The sequence below is a fragment of the Sinocyclocheilus grahami genome, unplaced genomic scaffold, assembly GCF_001515645.1.
Source record: "Sinocyclocheilus grahami isolate Dianchi unplaced genomic scaffold, SAMN03320097.WGS_v1.1 scaffold85.1, whole genome shotgun sequence".
Classification (NCBI taxonomy): Eukaryota; Metazoa; Chordata; class Actinopteri; order Cypriniformes; family Cyprinidae; genus Sinocyclocheilus; species Sinocyclocheilus grahami.
Window position 1 is genome coordinate 2620266 of NW_015505264.1, and position 19554 is coordinate 2639819.

General features: G+C 38.5%; 1 protein-coding gene across 2 annotated transcripts; it reads left to right on the forward strand.

The window, feature by feature from the left end:
- The first annotated feature begins 2612 nt into the window (after window positions 1-2612).
- Window positions 2613-19392, forward strand: LOC107586760 (la-related protein 4B-like). Of its 2 annotated transcripts, none has more exons than XM_016274276.1 (17): window positions 2613-3044; window positions 6269-6407; window positions 10879-11026; window positions 11117-11272; window positions 11438-11519; window positions 11976-12112; window positions 12244-12347; window positions 12439-12549; window positions 12659-12712; window positions 12889-13095; window positions 13180-13286; window positions 15587-15832; window positions 15996-16044; window positions 16515-16697; window positions 17041-17171; window positions 17803-17902; window positions 18697-19392. In XM_016274276.1, exons 2-17 carry the CDS (start codon window positions 6321-6323, stop codon window positions 18958-18960), a joined length of 2166 nt encoding a protein of 721 aa, XP_016129762.1. In that variant the 5' UTR covers window positions 2613-3044; window positions 6269-6320; the 3' UTR covers window positions 18961-19392. The 2 variants fall into 2 exon arrangements, with proteins under 2 accessions (XP_016129762.1, XP_016129763.1); XM_016274277.1 differs by having other exon boundaries at window positions 15999-16044.
- Window positions 19393-19554: the final 162 nt, after the last annotated feature.

Genomic DNA, 19554 nt, shown 5'->3' on the forward strand with positions numbered 1-19554 from the left:
AGCAGTGCCACAAACTGGTCACCTCCATGCCACGCCGAATTGACATAAAAGGCCAACAATTCACTAAAATTTTTTTTTTTTATTGGTCTTATGAAGTATTCTAATTCGTTGAGATAGTGAATTGGTGGGTTTTTGTTAAATGTGAGCCAAAATCATCACAATTAAAAGAACCAAAGACTTAAACTACTTCAGTCTGTGTGCGTTGAATTTATTTAATACACGAGTTTCACAATTTGAGTTGAATTACTGAAATAAATGAACTTTTCCACAACATTCTAATTTATTGAGATGCACCTGTATATAAAAAAAACTATTTTTGATTAAAAAAATATATATATATTAATAACAATTATACTTTATATTCTATTTATTAACCCAGTTTCCCTCAAGAATACAATTAAAGAATTATAATTTCCTAATAAAAGCCTTGTTTGGGAGAGATAACGTTAAAAGTACCGTGATGAGATCATAGATTGGTCGTTTTTTCGCAAATGGTTGCCTTTTGTGTCCCTCGTGATCATATGTGTTACTGTAAGCATTTTTCCAAGCACATCAATAAAAATACAGTAACGGTTTATTTTTTCGTCGTTTTCTAAATGAAAATCCTCATTAGCCTGTAGCCAGTGTTTTCTTTTTATTCATTAATTATGCATATTTAAATGAATGAATAAATAAATCTTGTATTCCCCACCTCTCTATATATTTTTAGATTATTTAGATGATAAGTATAATATTTTATTAAAATGATGACTGAAATTTTTTCTTTCAGTAGGCTACGATGAAATGTATTGCATTGTAACACTTTTAGAAATGATTTTTAATATGGGAAAATTTCATAGAATATTTGCATACAAAAATACAAATTCTACCAATTATAGGCTATAAAATACAAATTATTTATAAAAATATAATCGGATTAAAAATACAAAAAATAAAATAGATTGTATAAAATGTAACTCTTTTAGGAATTTTAAATATTAGTTTTACATAACACATTTACATGTATTATGTCACCTTTCAAGTCAAGTCACCTTTATTTAGGCTATATAGTGCTTTATACAATACAGACTGTCAAAGCAGTTTTACAGTGTTAAACAGGAAAATAGTGTGACGATAATGCAAGAGACCAATAGAAAAAGTATATATTTACGCACAAAATTATATTTTTAGGATTTTTATATCAGTGTTTTACAGCTGATTGGTCATAACTGAAAAAGGGTCTGTTTTCCTTATTGAGGGTACAGAAAATTATGCATTTCTTCTACTCATGTCAAATGATTTGACTGAATTAATTGATTTAAAATAGGGCTGCTAAACGATTAATCACGATTAATCATATTCAAAATAAAAGTTTATGTTTACATACTATATGTGTGTGTAATGTTTATATTTGTTATGCATATATAAATACACACACATACATGTACATATTAAGGAAAAATATGTTAGATTTATATATACAATATTTATATATATTATAAATTATATACAAGTATAAATACATATACAAACACATATTTAAAAAATATATATATGCATATATGTGTGTGTATTTATATAGAGCCTACATGATAAATATACACAGTACACACAAACATATAGTGTGCAAACATAAACCTTTATTTTGAATGCGATTAATCTTGATTAATCATTTTACAGCCCTAATTTAAAATAACAACAACATCATATTAGCTAAGCATTAAACAACATTTGGCCCTCAAACTGCACATAGATCTGTATCTGATGGCTTGCAGGTCATTATGGTGTCTGTAGAGCCACTAAACCCATTCTAAACATAGATAAGCCTCAAATAGAATATTACGAAATAGCCTAAAGAAATGTTCTGTGACTATGACATATTTAAAAGCTTTTCTCTTTTTCCTGGTTACCTCTCATTTCTCACTATTACACCTTTGTTCAGTCAGTCAGACATTACTGGGATGGTGGACAGGTAAAAAGATATATCATTTGTATTAATGACTCTTCTTACACATTTGAATTCTTGCACTAAGAAGGTTTGAGAACAACAGCATATTCACATGAGAGCATAAATCCTTTTTTGGCCTTTATCAGCATCCGTAGTCTATCTCAACCAACCGAAAAATCTTGCAGATGAAACGGAAGCACAGAATCTGTTAATACAAGCCAGACCATCCACTCACACTCACGTGAGTCGCACGCTGCTCAGTGAAGATCCTGACTAACTACATTCCTTATCAGATGTAGCGCTACCATTGCTGCCACCTTTACCAAAATCATTTATATATTTAAATATGCACCAACATAATTTACATCAGCGTAAAAAGGGTCTGTTATGAGGAGGTCATGGACAAGTAGCTAATAAAAATAAATAAAAAAGCTTCTGTTTACACAAAATGCAGTCACTCGCTTTAAATTTAAGCACCTTGTGCCTTCATTCAATACCATAACTACCAAAAATCTTTTAACTTTTTAATTTTATGGACGTCAGAGCACTCACAATTCGTTGTCTTATAGCGCCCCCCATCGACAGCGTTCATTGAACTGCAGCCAAACGCGGATAGACGATACAGCCGTTGAGTTACTGAAAGGGCCGCAGTGGAGAGTGGGCGGGCTAGTCAATAAAGCGGCTCTGGGCGGGAGTTCGTGGTGCGGTTTGGCCGAGAGAGTGAAGCTCAACTCCGGACACAAATACACGGGGAGGGAAGAGGCGTGTGGCTCCGTTCCTTATCATGTCGCAGTTTAACGAGCACGTACAGTTATAGTTAGTCGCGTTACTCGCACTGAGACTTCAGCCGTTTTGAAGAATAACACACATTCACTCTCGAGTTGTTACCATCTCGACAACAAGCGTTAGCCAGTCATTTAAACATCACCAAACAGACCTTTAAAGTTCATTATCAGGCCTGATATCGAGGAGCTGGTGGTATTTGGAGACTGTTGAAGGTTTTGTGGTGGTTTGAAAGTTTCCTGCACGGATTTGTGGATTTGTTTTCTAAGTTTTGTCCGTGGAAGTCAGACGTTCGGGCCGCAAACAGTCTCCCGTGCGCGGAGAGCAGAAACAGGTGAGTGGAAACCCGCACGCGCGATGATCGCGCAAGTATAATCACGCTTTTCATCCCTGTATAGTTTTAGACAGTAATTTGATCCAAAAATGAATACCTGAAAGGTTCATTCGCCATTTGAAGTTAGCAGCTTGCGCTAACTGTACAGGCTAGCTGTATTACTTCTCAATATCTGCCAGTCTTTAGCATGTAGGCTAACACGGACACTGTTGTTTTTCTGTTAAAATACGCTGTTTGATGGATGTTTGACACTTTATGTTTGATGGTTGAATATTTTCAGGATTTTAAAGTTTGTTTTGATATGTTCGTGTGCAGTTAACTTTACAGAGAAGGCTAGTTTGGCTGGTTTAGCTCGCAGCTGTCTGTCTGTCTGTGGGTTTGGCCTGCAGCATTCATGTGCTTTGACATATGGATCGAGTTGATTTGACATCTCCAATACGTTAGTGTAATTTTAAATCATCATTTAGTTTGCATATGGTTTTTACATGTCGTTGTATGACACAGGCATTTAAATATTGGTAATTTGAAGTGGTTATGCATTGCGGTGCTGTCATATATTTACGTGCTGTCATAATGTAAACATTCTCCATGTGTCATTTGAAAGGACTGTCTTGAGTCAGCATTCGACAAATCAAATGTATGTTTTTTTTTAAATGTTAACACGATCAAGTAGGTGTTAAATGATGATATTATCTTCCCCATAGAATCGTAATCAATTCAATTTTGAAGAGCATTAAATATTTTGTGAAGGCACGTGGTAGAATGATCTTATTTTGGATGTATATGCATTATTGATGTTTGTTTACACAAATGTGCCTATATAATATTTTATAACGGTTGTTTTGATTACAGTATAGATGCTTTTTACTCTGATTCTGTTTAAATGACTATAAAATTGTTTTAAAGTATGGGTTTCTCATGAATGCAATCTTGCAGTCTGTTAAAGACCCTAATCAATTTGAGATATCTGGTATTTCAAACAGTTTTCAGTAGCAGACAGTTCCTTTTTTAGCATGTTATGTGTTTGTAGGTTTTATGAGGTCAGCTCATTCAGAGATGCTTTCCCCAGTAGTTATATTGACCAGTCAGCTCTACTGTACAGATTGAGTGGGGGTGGGGTGGATGGGGGGGCTTTGATCAGTCAGTTTTGACAATAATTTGTACATATTGTTAAAACAAAGTTTTTGATTAAAAAATGATAATGGAGTTGCATTAAGTTTTTTTTTAAAATGACATATTATAATATAAACAGTTGTGAAATACTGTTTATATTTGTTTGATTAATCTCATCCAAAAGAAAAGTTTTTGTTTACTTAATAAATGTGTGTATACTGTGTATATTTATTATGTATATATAAATACATACAGTATTTATTTAGAAAATATTTCCATGTGTATATTTATATTCATATAATTGATATTATATACAAATATTTTAAATGTATAAACTCAACATATTTTTCTTAAATATATACATACATGCATGTGTGTGTATTTGTATATACATAATAAATATACACATTACACACATATTATGTAAACAAAACAACCCTCTACATTGCGAGTAAATCACTCGCATGTGCGACTAAATCTTCACTCTGGGCGACTAAATGATGTCTAATATTAGCCGATGGCTAATCAATTCTCAGATTTTACTCGCCAGTGTGTGAGTTGGAGGCTAAGTATAAGTTTAGCACAGATATATTTTTACTCGCCGAACATTCTCTGACTCAAGCAATCTGTGCTATTTTTCAGTACATCTCAATGGATGTGCAACGCACCTGTATTTGACGTACCGTGAACTCTAGTGTGAAGGCGCACGACTCTCCGTCGGTTTGTCTCACACGCACGCAGAGAGAGAGGGGGAGAGAGAATATTGACACGCTACATGTAAACGATATTCTTGTATTTTCCTGTCAAAATAAAGGCGTTCCTTTGGAATTCTTCAGCTTTTAAGAACTGCCGGTTTCTCCGGTAGTGGGCGGAACTAATGCGCAAACGGCAATCTCATTGGCTGGCGCTCAGCTATTATCATCCCTGTTTTGATTTCAGCGAATCAGTTCGAGCGAACGCACACAACCTGATTAATATTCATGAATCCAGTAGCTCATTAATCCTTAGTGCGTTTTATATTGTTCTTATTTGTAGAATTCGTATCATTATTATCTTATCAGTATTTTTTGTTAGTTTTTTTCCCGATTTTTTCCCAAATGACCAAAAAAGCACCACCACCAGTCCGAAGTTCAGTTAAACTGACTAATATGCATTCATACATGGTTATCAAGTTTTAATTCTAATTCCTAAAGTTCTAACATTAAATAATATTGATTATCATATTATAATGCTTGACTGACTGATGTTAAGAGTGTACTTTCAGATATGTAAAAAACTGGCATTTTACAAACACATAATATATATATAAATAAACAAATCTCAGTCTGGCGAGTAAACTAAAAAATTTACTAGCCAATGGCGATTCAGTTGCCAAGGTGTCCGTAGAGGGTTGCAAAAGCTTTTATTTTGGATGCGATTAATCATTTGACAGCACTTTTATTTATTTATTTATTTATATATATATATGTATGTATGTATTTATGTATACACGCTACTGTTCAGATGTTTGGGGTCATTAAGACTTAAGTGTTTTTAAAAAATAATCTCTTATCGGTAAAAATCGGTAATATTGGGAAATTATTCAAATTTAAAATAGTTGTCGTTTATATTTTTGTGATAGCAAAGCTGAATTTTCAGCAGCCATTACTCCAGTCTTTCTTCAGTGTCTCATGAACCTTCAGAAATCATTTTAATATGCTGATTTGGTCCTCAAGAAATATTTCACATTATTATCAAAGTTGAAAGCAGTTGTGCTGCTTAATGTTTTTGTGGAAATTGTGATTAAATTTTTTCATATTGAAAGAAAGGTTCAGCATCTATTTGAAATGGAAATCTTTTGTAACCGCTTTACTGTCAAATATTGAATAAAAGTATTATTTATTTTACAAATCCCTCAAACCTTTGAACAATATTGGAAGTGTAAGTATAAGTATAATCGGTTGGTAATTGGTGTTATTTTAATGAATATTGTGCTGTGAGTATTGTTGAATCTTATAACACATTACTTGTGATGCTCCCCATTTATAGGTTGCCTTGTATATGTTGTCATTTGAATTGATTTTGTAAATGATTTGTTAATTGATTTGTCTCCATTGTTTCGTCATCCACAGTTCCCTAGTGGTCTGGAGAGCTCTGCGTTCGGAGCTAGAACCTGGACAGCTCATGACTTCAGACCAGGAAGGAAAAACTATCGTGGAGCCACAGGTGCAGCAGTCACAGGAAGCGAAGGAGAAAGAGATCCCCCTTTTGGTAAAGTATAACCTACATATCTCCGGTTAGTCTTTTGAAGTATGTTATGTAATTGTGATTAGGGAATAAAAACCTACTAGCAAAAATAACTGAGACACCCCGCCCAGCTTTGGGCGTTGTGAAAGAGCTTAACAGGTGCTTGTGTGAACCACCCTTGTGTTTTGGGACCTTGCCAAGTTGCTGATCCCATTCATACAATGCAAGTGCAGCGTCCATTGAAGCACCAATCATTGGAGAGAGTTCGTATTTGAGTGATGGGCCCATGTGAGTCAGCTGTATAATTTTAAATGTGCTATTTTGGGTCTGGGGAGGGGGTAAGCAGCCATAGCGTGCCCCTCTGTCTCTCTTTCCCTCTCCAAGGAGCTTGTGAGAGGAGCTCGTTTTTGTTCACCGGTTTGCATAGGCGTTCTTTCACAAATTAAAATATGGGGTGTTGTTTCAGCAAAGAACTGAACCCTAACCTGGTCAGCGAGAGAACAAGTCTTCTTCAGGCAGCCATTCCTGAGTGCTCCACAGCAAATGACGTCAGAGACTGCGCTTGGCCTGTCGCCGATCTGGCCGGCGAGAAGCCTTCTGAAAATGGGAAGGTGAACGCTGCTTTAGATACCAGTTGTAATGCTTCCTCCACAAACTTGTCAGCAGGTCTCAACCTCATTAAAGAGGGCGGTAGCAGTGTACAGGAAAGAATGGCATTTTGGGACCCACCTGCCAGCGATCCACCTATCCACGAGGCTGCGGTCCAGAAAGGAAATGCCAGTGAAATAGGGAGAGACGGCAGAGACGATTGCAAAATTAAGGATCCTGAAACATTGGATTCTGTGAAACGGAGAATAGCTGAAAATAACATAATGAGAGCAAAATGGTTTTGTGATGGTCAACAGAATTCCACAGAATTAACTAGAGGTGGCAAGAGTGAGAACACCACCTTTGGACAAAATACCCTGGGCGTTAGTCCGTCATGCATTTTAGAGGATCAACACTCTGGTTTCTCCGTTATTTCAAAAGAGGAACAAGTTAAGACCCTGTGGAATGTACAATCAAAACCTGTGTTCACGCCAAAGCATGCCACCCCTCCATTCAATAAATACTCTAGGAGCTCAATAAATCTGGATGACTCAGAAGATGGAAATTCTGGACTGTTGATCACTGGCTTTAAAAAAGAACAGAGCTTCTACAGCATCTGCTTGATTGATTTAAAGGATCTCGGGAGCGAGTGTGGGCACCAGCCTGTGACAGAAGCTGATGCAGCCAGGTACGCAAACGCTCCAGCTGTCTCTGAAAAGGCTTTGTTTGATAATTCATTACTCCCGAAAGACCACACAATATCGGGTTCTGAGCCTTCACATGAAATTACAGCAACACAACAAACAGAAAAAGGTCCCTCAGAGACAGGGTCTTCGACAAGTCTACCTGTAAATTTAGCACTTCCAAATGAAGAACATGCCCTCCCAGATCTTCTAAAACCATTTCCTGCTCAAGAACATGAAAAGCCTTTATCTGAAAATGACGTTTCCACTCTTTGTTCAGATACAGAGAACACACTTTCTCCCTCTACTGCTGTAGAGGACGCCATTGATCAACCCTCCCCAGATCTGCTGGCGCAAAATGGACCGATGTCTGTGTTGAAGTCAAGTACAGAGACCGCATTGCCACAGGGGGAACCTGCTGACCTACTTAACAACCATGATCTTTATAGTAGCTCTGGTTACAAGGCCACAGATCTGGAGAGTGGTTCTGAGCTCAACATGCATAACACTGTTTTTGAAGAATCTATGTTGAGACCCCCTCAGCAAGATCTGAGTGGTCCTCCGGATGATTTCGAACTGGAAAATCAATGCAGAAATGATGATAATAATAGAGAATCAATGAACCTAAAGGTGGAGAAGAAACCCGTTGTGTCAGATAATATTGATTCCTTCATTTCTTCACCTAGAAACACAGCAGATAGGTCTCCAAACCTTAACGTAGCTATCATGGAATCAGATCAATGTGTTTCCATGAAAACCCTGACTGAGAACGTTCTCAAAAAAATGCCTCAAGCTTTCTCAGCTGTCAGCACATCTGCATCAGTAAAGTTAGTTGAGACCGAGAACCAAGGGTTTTCTTGTAAAGATGCCTCTGAAGACATTGAAAATGTAAAGTTTTGCTCTGAAACCCCACTGACTTCTGATAAAGAAGACAACCTGTCAAAATCACCTTCCTGTTGTAGAGTTGGAGTTGAACCAAGGCAAATATCAACACAGAAGGAGGTCATTCTGAATCCTTGCCTGTGCAGTAAATTGCAAAGTGAAGAGCAGACAAATGAATCTGGCATGTTCAAGGTTGCTGGTGCGCTTCAGAGTTTGAGCAGTCCATCTCATGCAGAAGATATTTGTTTAGATTTCACTTGTAATGCAAAAGAAGACAAATTGGACATGACTTTGAGTACACACATTTACCCTTGCTGTGTTTTTCCCACTGACCAGACAAAGATTGTGTCAGAATCTTGTGACAGTCCAACCAGGGAACAGAATGTAGAACCAAATGCAAATTTTGCAAATGCTGAACCATGTGACATGAGTCCATCTCATCTTCCTACAAATGCTTTTGTGAACTTTGAGCATCTGATGGAAGTCACTGGTAAATCTGAAGAAGCTGATTATCACAATGTAAGTTCTTTGAGTTCTTCTGTTTCTGATGACGTTCACACAAACTCTGTACCTGTACCCAGTTCTGATTGTCCTGTTGAGGAAGACCTCTTCCAGAGCAATGCCACCTTGTTTGTAAACGCATCATACAATGATGTCTGTAATAATGGACATCCAGAAATCGTTGCAGTGAGTTATTTAATACAGGTGGGATTGGGAAGCGAACTGCCGGCAGCAGCACAAGAGCAAGTCATGGACAATGAAATAGGACAGACCTGTTTACAAAATGATGAGAAGATGCATATTGCCAGCAAATGCTTCAGTGAGGATGAACAGAAGGTACTGGCTGAGATTTGTTTGTGTGCAGATGATGGTGAAACCGAAATGTCAGAACTTGAACTGCAGGGCCTCGTACCTACTGTAGAGCTGCTTAATTGCCTAAATGATGGGAATAACAACAATGATTGTTTGAAATCTGTTTGTTCTGCTAGCAGTAATGTACAAACACTTTCTCAACCACCATGCCAACCTGATGTTTTGGAGAAATTTGATTGCTCTTCATTGCCAATAAACTGCACAAGGGAAAGCACTTGCCAGTATCTGGACTCTTCTTCAGAGCATCCAGCCAGTGACACTCCTAGATCTTCAGTTACATCCATTCAGGAGCATGGAGACCTTCATGACACAGGAGAAATCAGAGGAGATGTTATTGACATTCCTCTCGTGAGTACTGCAAGTCTATCACTTGAAACTGGAGGTGTGCAGTCATGCGCCGTACTAGGCCATAGTAGTGATTATACTTCCGTTGAGAGCTTGACAACTACCATGCCTCATGTTTCCCAACTTATAACAAGCAGTCTTGGAGTTCTTGATTTTGATCAGTCTGATTTGAAAGTCATTGTTGATGATATGAGTGATAAAGCTACTTATGTAAATACAGCAATTCCGTTACCAGTAGAGCGTGACCAGGTTGATGTTTACGCCACCTTGCCATCTTACGAGATATATTTTCTCAATAAAGATCAATTCACGGTTCCTGTGCAGGTGGAAAACCCTCAGGGCTCGGATGAAATGGAGGGAGAGCAAGGCATGCTGAATATGGTGTCAGAGCTTCTTGGGAAATCAGAGTTGAGCGATGAGGTGGACTCTAGTCACTGCCTTCCGGTGTGGGCCAAAGAACCACATGTCCTATTTTCTGATAACCAAATAGAGGCATGTGCATTGGTGTCGGCATGGGACAATGCAGTCTCTGAGGCAAGCCTTACAATGCAAAATGTGGAACGGGATGCTGAATCTGACGCTGTTGTTGTCCCAGAGGATTTCCAGACCTCTATGGGTTTCATAGCACCCTACCCTTATAACCTGTTAGCCACTGAAGGATCTTGTGTATGGGACTGGCAGAATGCTTATAGTGAACTTGTGAGTATTTCTCTAGCCAGCTTTAAGCTTGGTTATACAGTAGCCCTTAAAATTATTTGGAACCTTTAGCCACAGTTAAGTGTATGAATGTCATTGCATTGGATAACAAAAATATATATAAAAAAAAAATGTTATGAATTTTTAAAAATAATTTAATTTTTTTTATATTTTATTACTAAGTGAGGTTGCCATCGTGAAAAATTATTAGTTTTAGTCCATTCTAAAAAAACTAACTCTAGCATCATTTGCTTGCAGATGCTACTTGAATTTTGTATTTTATGTAATGCACTAAATTCATATTAAATGACCACTGACCATGATTTAGTTGCGTGACTGTAAAGGCATTGATTCAGCCCATAGTTGAACATGCTTTTGATTCATAATCATGTACCCAATTGATAACCCATGTTTTTTGGTTTTTAAAGGAATCCTCCAAGATCTCAGACCTCAATCCCAATGCGAAGGCATGGGCCAGTTACATGCCTAAACCGGAGGCCTCTGCTCCAACCTGCCCAGATTCTCAGCAGTCATGGGTAGAAGCGGCCGATGACCCATCAAACTGCATCTCAGGAGGTACACCTCCAAAAATTACTGTGCTTAAGTTAAATTGGTGTATACCATCCTTATCAGTCTAAACAGGTTCTGATTTGTTTTTGTCCATAGGTTATAACAACAGTGAAGACAAAGGGAACTGGAATGAGGAACAGCAGGTATCTACATCTGTAGAGCTGCCCTTTGCAGCACAGCCAGAATCAGCGTACATGGGAAGCTCAGCCAGTGAGAAGGGCATTGTGTCAAACCAGAACACCAGTATGAAAGGTAATATCCTTTTGCTCTTTTGTTCACTGTTGTCAGCCTACTCTTATTACAGTTGTTTACATTTATGCACATTTACTATGACACAAGTCGGCACAATCAATCATTAAGGATTAGTAACTATAGCATTGTTAAATAATTGATCATTTGTTTTATTCTTTTGTGCAGGGGTGGATGATTCCGACTCCTCCAGACAGCTTGAAGACCTTCGGGAACAGTTGAAGGCAACACTGGAGTTCTGCCTCTCTAGGTAATTACTAGCATCTTCACAACTGATCACATTGAGTCAGCTTAATTGATTTGTAACTGGTCCTGTTGGGTGCACTTACCCAAAGTTCACAGGTTTTTTTAAACATAACGTATCCTGACACGGTACCTTAAATCAAGAACAGTGAATTTCAGACTGGTCTGTGTTAATATCTCATTGAGATGTTACACTTATGTTAACTAAGAGCATTTAGCATTTGAGTATGTGGGATATGCTTACAAGAATCTTAGTTTTATGGCAAATGTAGGTTTGGATGTACACTACACTTTTGATCAATTTAATGCATTCTTGCTGAAGAAAATAATTAATTTAAAACTTTTTAACTAATTAAAAATCATGCAGACCCCAAACGTTTGAACTGTAGTGAATGTTCCTAAAAGCTTGAGGATGTTGAGTCGATGTAGGATTGATGGTGACCCAACTCTAATCCTTTTCCAGGGAGAATCTAGCCAACGACATGTACCTCATCTCGCAAATGGACAGTGACCAGTATGTGCCAATAGTGACTTTGGCAAACCTTGATCAAATCAAGAAACTCACCACTGATGTGGATCTCATTGCAGACATCTTAAAAAGTGAGTCTAAAATCATCATTTTTGCACTTTTATGGGTCACAGTTTGGCTTTTTGTTTTAGACTCTCAAAATGGGTTTGGTTACACACAGCAGATGGGTCTGACATTTAATGATGCATTTATGACTCACCAGCGCTGCCTCTCGTCCAAGTGGACAAATGTGGAGAGAAAGTGCGGCCCAATCAGAACCGCTGCATCGTAATTCTCAGAGAGGTTCCCGAGGCCACTCCTCTAGAGGTATGCATCATGCATCACTCTTATTCGATAACATCTTTAATGCTCTGAGCTAATGTTTGTGCTGTATGACATTTGGCTTTCATTTTTACAGGAAGTTGAAGCGCTCTTTAAGAGCGATAACTTGCCCAAATTCATCAATTGTGAGTTTGCCTACAATGACAACTGGTTCATCACCTTTGAATCTGAGGCAGATGCTCAGCTGGTAAGTGTCTCCTTTATTGCCCCTGATTTGATCATCTCAGATTACTGCCTCAGGATTTTTAATAAGCTCTCTTCCTGTTGCTAAATGTTGGCATACATCACTCTTTCAGGCATATCAGTATCTCAGAGAAGAGGTGAAAACTTTTCAAGGGAAGCCGATAAAGGTAGAGTGCAATTGTTACACAGCCCGAACGCCATCACTGTATAATTGAGAAAATCATCCGGCGCAGCATGTGTGACATCACTGAAGAATATTTTGTGCTATTTTTAGTGACTCAAGGTTTCTCCTTTGTCGCACTTTCAAATAAAGTTCTTTTGTCAATCTACGAATGTACTCTAGGCTAGAATAAAGGCCAAGGCCATTGCTGTCAATACCTTTGTGCCAAAGAATGGGTATCGGCCAGTGGATGTGTCCTCAAATGTCCAACAGCGCTACACCCCTTACTACATCCCACCTGTGTATGGAGCACAGCAACAGTTTCCTCTTTACAGACTGGTGACACCTCAGGGCTGGTCAGCTACGCAGAGCTACCTGGACCCGGCTCTGGTAAGTGCCTTGTGTCCTGTTTGGCTCTGAGGAATATCTGAGTGGCGTCTGGGGAGGTACTAATCAGGTGTTGTCTACCAACAGGTTACTCCATTTCACAGCCCTGCGTTCATTAATGGCTTCGCTGGTTCTCCAACATTTAAATCAGCAACATCACCACTAACTGTGCGACAATATGCACCTCGATACAGGTACTTTTGTTACAGTGAAAACATCTGATATACATTTACAGTATCAGTTTAAAGAAAGAAATTAATACTTGCAGCATGGATGTTTTAAATTGACCAAGAGTGACAGTAAATAATTTTTTAATTTGACAAGATTTCTATTTCAAATAAATCAGGGCTGGGCAACTTCGGTACTGGAGGGCAAATGTCCTGCAGAGTTTAGCTCCAACCCTAATTAAACACACCTGTCTGTAGCTTTCTAGTGATCTTAAAGACATTCATTGACCACGATTGACATAAATGACCATGATATGAGATTTTAATTCATGATATCGAAATTATATATACAGTATCTCACAGAAGTGAGTACACCCCTCACATTTTTGTAAATATTTTATTATATCTTTTCATGTGACAACACTGAAGAAATGACACTTTGCTACAATGTAAAGTAGTGAGTGTACAGCTTGTATAACAGTGTAAATTTGCTGTCCCCTCAAAATAACTCAACACACAGCCATTAATGTCTAAACCTACTCCCCTAAGTGAAAATGTCCAAATTGGCCCCAATTAGCCATTTTCTCTCCCCGGTGTCATGTGACTCATTAGTGTTACAAGGTCTCAGGTGTGAATGGGGAGCAGGTGTGTTAAATTTGGTGTTATCGCTCTTACTCTCTCATACTGGTCACTGGAAGTTCAACATGGCACCTCATGGCAAAGAACTCTCTGAGGATCTGAAAAAAATAATTGTTGCTCTACATAAAGATGGCGTAAGCTATAAGAAGATTGCCAAGACCCTAAGGTGGCCAAGACCATACAGCAGTTTAACAGGACAGGTTCCACTCAGAACAGGCCTCTCCATGGTTGACCAAAGAAGTTGAGCGCACATGCTCAGCGTCATATGCAGAGGTTGTGTTTGGGAAATAGACGTATGAGTGCTGCCAGCATTGCTGCAGAGGTTGAAGGGGTGGGGGGTCAGCCTGTCAGTGGCTCTCCAGTGGCAACCTGTGAAGCTCTGGTGAACTCCATGCCCAAGAGGGTTAAGGCAGTGCTGGAAAATAATGGTGGCCACACAAAATATTGACACTTAGGGCCCAATTTGGACATTTTCACTTAGGGGTGTACTCACTTTTGTGGTCAGCGGTTTAGACATTAATGGCTGTGTGTTGAGTTATTTTGAGGGGACAGCAACTTTACACTGTTATACAAGCTGTACGCTCACTACTTCACATTGTAGCAAAGTGTCATTTCTTCAGTATTGTCACATGAAAAGATGTAATAAAATATTTACAAAAATGTGAGGGGTGTACTCACTTCTGTGAGATACTGTATATGAAGAGTTTATTTGCAAAAACGGATAACTCAAAAATCATGATTTTTATTATGTTTTTATTGTGTTAGTTAGCTGTATTTTAACCCATTCAAAATAACCCAACTGCAGTTTGATTAAGATTAATTGGAATGAACAATGAAAAAACATGATTTTTGAAAATGGTTAAAAACGGAGTTATCTGTTTTTGCAAATGAACTCTTCATATATATATATATATATATATATATACATACACACACACACTTATTTTTATATAAAAATAAAGAAGCAAATTACAAACCATTAGACACATTAAGTATTAAATAAACTTGTTTTTCTAGTACAGTAGGTTTAACATGTATACATTTATTTAGCATATTTGTTGTTTGATTAACATTGAGACAGACAGGTATTTAATTAGGCTGCTGTCCCTTTAAGACCGAATTAATGTAATATACTGACACGCATCCGGTTTTCACCCACCTATTTACATTCATTTAAGCCATAACCGATTATTTATGTGAGATACTCCACACGATGGACATTTTGACAGCTGTGTGTATTTGACAATTAAGGCGCAAGGAGAACTGATCCGAGAGAGCATTTCTGTTGTGTGTAATTCAGCGTGATTCCGCCTGTCCCGCTTTCACTTACTGCATGTTAATCGATATCGAATTGTGATTGGATGGTAATTTTGTTCTATGACAAGCTTAGTTACCTTTTGATTAGGCTGTTCTTGTGTGACAGAACACTTCCGCTACTCTCTCTTATCAACCAGTCATAAAGACATTTTGAAATATGGGGCAAAACATGATTTTTTCAAAATAAGTCAGGACACCAAAAATAAAACTAATAAAAGGAACTTCTGGTCACCCTATTTCTAAGGGATCATGTGACACTGAAGACTGCAATAATGATGCTGAAAATTCAGCTTTGCATCACAGGAATAAATTACTTTTCAAAATATATTAAAATAGAAAACAGCTATGTAACCATTTTTTCATTCAAACAGGAACCACAACAAAACACACATTCGACTCACAACAGAACGTGGAACCACTCTGCTGGAAAACCCTGCTGCTTTCTCTACTTTCCCTTCGGAGAGAGTTCCCAATGGGATGCGTCCTCCACAGGTTCATCACATGGGTAGCCGACCTCGACTTCCCAGCGGTCCGGGCTATCCACGCCGGGACCAGGTTGGAAGTGGACGAATGGAAGTGAATGGAGCCGATTACTCTCTGAATGCAGGCCGTGGAAGGTAATGCTGCACATCTGCACCAGCTGTTTATTAATTTCATACATATTTTTGTAATACCATATCCAAAATGGGGGAAAAAAAGCTCGTAGAGCTCGGTTTCCTTAATAAATGTTGGTAATTTGTTCCATGTTGTTTGTTTGATTGGGTTTTGTTTCTTTTCAAGAAGGGGCGGCTATGGATACAGGAAAAGAAGAGATGACAACAAGTTTCCAGTATGCCATTTGCTTTGTTTCAGCTAACACTGCATAGACAAATGTTTTGAGTTTTACTTTTGTTATGATAGGAAACTCTATGTACTTCAAGTAAAATATAATATGCAGTCAAGCCTGAAGGGCTGAATGTACATTATCTTGCTTATTGCACAGCCAAGTAAACAAATAAATGCACATGAAATATTGATTTGAATTACTTTTTTATGACAGCAAAAAGAACCCAGAGTGAAACGAAAGACATAAAATTAGCACATCCATGTAAAAAAGAAAAATATCAGTTGCCTGAGTATGCTGCGATTGATCAATAAGACTAGTTTTTCTGTAGTGCTGTGTAATAATGTAGCATATTGAGGAATAGCCAAAAGTTAGTCAGAGTTAAAAATAAATGTGCCAATGCGGGCTCAATTTGTTGTACACATTTCGCATTACACATTTTGTTGTACTTTTTCTCAACCTGTGTGTTTTAACAGAGAGCAGCAACACCGTCGCCCCCTCCTGTTCAGGAGCGCACTCCCTCCCCCAGCTTTGAGCTGGGTCTGTCCAGCTTCCCTCCTCTGCCTGGAGCCGCAGGAAATCTAAAACCTGAAGTAAAAACTGAAAACAGCCTTGACAACCGACTGTCTGACATTGTCACTGGAGCAGTTAAAGATAAGGTTGACTTTCAGTCTTTCATGAGTGTCTTTTGTGTTTGAGTGCTGCAGCATTAAACTGACTTTTTGACTTTTAAAAAAGGAAGAGGAAAAACGTTTCAGGCTTATATTTTCGATTTGTAGAGAATTTACCAAATGCTCTTGGTTTTTGAATTTTAACTTTGTGCATGGAATGCCATGTTCACAGCAGACCTTGCTGTCAGTCATAACCATGACAAGTCCTTGGGTGTTTTGAGTGTTGTAGAGTGAGTAAGTGTGTGTGTTAGTTCCTGCTGTCCAGCTGTTATGTTTGTTCATGCTGTCCTTGCTGTAGGAGTTTCACAGAGGCCCCTTTGTCTCTCCACAGCCTCTAAATAAAGATGTGGTCACCAGCCGTGTGATCTCAGGGACCCCCAAAGAATCTGTGCAGGCTGCTCCTGCTCCTGCTGCTCAGACCCCAGTGGACCACCAACACTCACCCTCTCCAGCCGTTACAAAGTGGGTTTTCTTATTCTGAGTAACTAATCAATACATGTGACAAATCAGTTTTCACTTAAAGGTGTTGGAAGTGATTTCAGATGTTAACTCACTTTTATGGCATTTCAGCCATATGCTCTTTCAAATAGCATACTGTCAGAAAACTAAATAATTCACTGGCTTATGTGGATGTTACAGGCTTAAATCATGAGAAAAGCCTCATTATTTATTTTATTTGTTTCTGAAGTAATTTTACTGCTGTCGCAGTGACCGTGTGATTTCTCAGGATTCCGTTAGGTTGTGGGGATATTTTCATTTGTGGCGTTCCAAAATAAATAGCTTGAAGCACTCTGAAAGGTGTTTCAAGATTTCATTGAGATAAACACCCAATTTTACTTTTCAACACTTATTTAGTAATATTCAGCAATTTGACAGAGGTGGTGTTTACTTTCACATAGAATGAGGACAGCTAATCATAAATAACATTTACATAAAGTCTTAAAGGTACAGAAGAAAATAATCATGTAAAATGACTTGAATAACTTTGACTAATATTATAAGTGTACTTCTGGGGGAATTATGAAATGCTGGAAAACTGTAGAAAATGACACATTGTAATATATGGATTGCTTGTTTTTCTTGTATTTTACAGCCCGACAACTGTAGAAAAACCTAAAGAGATGCAGACACCTGCAGAGAAATGCTCAGAGACACCCGCTGCTAAAACCACACCACTGAGCAATCCAATATCGGTAAGTGTCCAGGTAGCCTCACCATGTGGAATCAAACTTTTTAGTAATTGAATCAAAAATGGTGTAAAAAACAATTAGAGTATATTTTGTTTATAGCAGAATATTTAGGTTTATATAATTATATATGTAGTTGAGTGTTAGGAGACCAAGTGGTACAATTGTGGCGCTTTTCCACTGCGTGGTACGGCTCAGCACGGCACGGTTCGGCTCGGCACGGTTTGCGTTTCCACTGCAGTTCAGTACCGCTTTAGAGTGGGTGGGATTATTCACATGTTGTTATAGTTGCGCCGCCTCTACTACCACGACTCCTAAAAAAACGTTTTCATTCCGCGTCGCCCCATCAAGCTCTCACTGGATCCGCTCCTCTGCTATCAACGAGAGGAACGTCTGTACTTCCACAGCAGACAACAAAACTTTTTGGTTGTTAAAAAAAGGTGCGCTCGTTCAAAACAGTTGCATTCGATCCTTCGCTGGCTGTGCTGATTTAAATCTAGCGGTTCTGTTGTGTTTGTGTCGCAAGTTCAGTGACGCAGGTAGTGACGATTCTCTCCGGCCAATCCGTGATCAGCAGAGTTTACACGTCACGTTTTGGTAACGGTACGGTTCACTTGGAACTTCTAGATAAAAGATCCTGTTCATGTTCTTTAATGTACACAGATGGTTTAAAGCCTCTTGTTATGCTACATTTTGGTTACAAAGAATGACATTATGATTTACATTTCACAATGCAATAATGCATAATCGATAACCTAAATTGATTGATTTGATTTGATTAATTTATTGTGTTTAACCAGGAGCCCCGGAAGCCAAGCTACGCAGAGATCTGTCAGAGGATAAGGGAGGCACCAACACAGCAGCCATCAGCAGATCCCCGGCCTCTCAGCTCCACTGCTGAAGACATCAAGACTTCTGACTCGGCAGAACGCAGATGCAGAGAATCAGCGCCCGCACCTGCCAAATCTGCAGCGACGACTTGTCCCAGAGAGACAGTGAAACCTCATCAGAGCACCGGAGAACGAGCGAGCGGCGGCATGACAGCTTCCTTCCACCAATCCTGAGGGCCTCGGCTTTGCTTCCAGGACCGAACGGGAACGAAAACTTTGTCAGGGCTGCTCAAAAAAAAAGAAAAAAAAAAGTCCCTCTTATCTCACGGTCTCACACAGACAGACAGCTTGTCACTGGAATCAGGGCCTACAGACAAAAGCACTTGTGCATAAGGGTTCTCTGAATATTTTTGTTGTCCTTTCTGTCGTTTTGTTTTTCGAATACAAGATCTTTTGTTGTTTTCCAAGGAAAATGGGATTAATGAACCAGCATCAGTTGGAGATTAACTATTTAAAAACATTTGTCAGAGCTCACCTTTATTTTGGGATTAAAACTTCAAATAGTGCTGTTGGGAGGAAATACTGTTTTTTGGATAGTGCTGATCCTGAAACACTTTATTTTTGTGTTTTCTCTTTCCTTTTTTAAAATGATATGTATATAATTTTGCTAACTGAGTGTCTTGGTGCCGACGCGATTCCGAATCTCGACGGCCCAAGCCATTACAACTGCATGAGTGAGACTTTCGTGTAAATCTGTTTTGTTCCGTTTTTATGTTTGGATGTTCCAGCACTGGAGTGACGATTTTGTTTTTGTTTGTTTTTTGAGCT

What these genes read in the sequence shown, in the direction of transcription:
- LOC107586760 (XM_016274276.1), top strand. Translation starts at nt 6,321, where the DNA reads ATGACTTCAGACCAGGAAGGAAAAACTATCGTGGAGCCACAGGTGCAG. An exon ending in CATTGCAGACATCTTAAAAA is followed by an intron (nt 12,113 to 12,243) that starts GTGAGTCTAAAA and finishes ATGACTCACCAG; the next exon opens with CGCTGCCTCTCGTCCAAGTG. An exon ending in CCGAGGCCACTCCTCTAGAG is followed by an intron (nt 12,348 to 12,438) that starts GTATGCATCATG and finishes TCATTTTTACAG; the next exon opens with GAAGTTGAAGCGCTCTTTAA.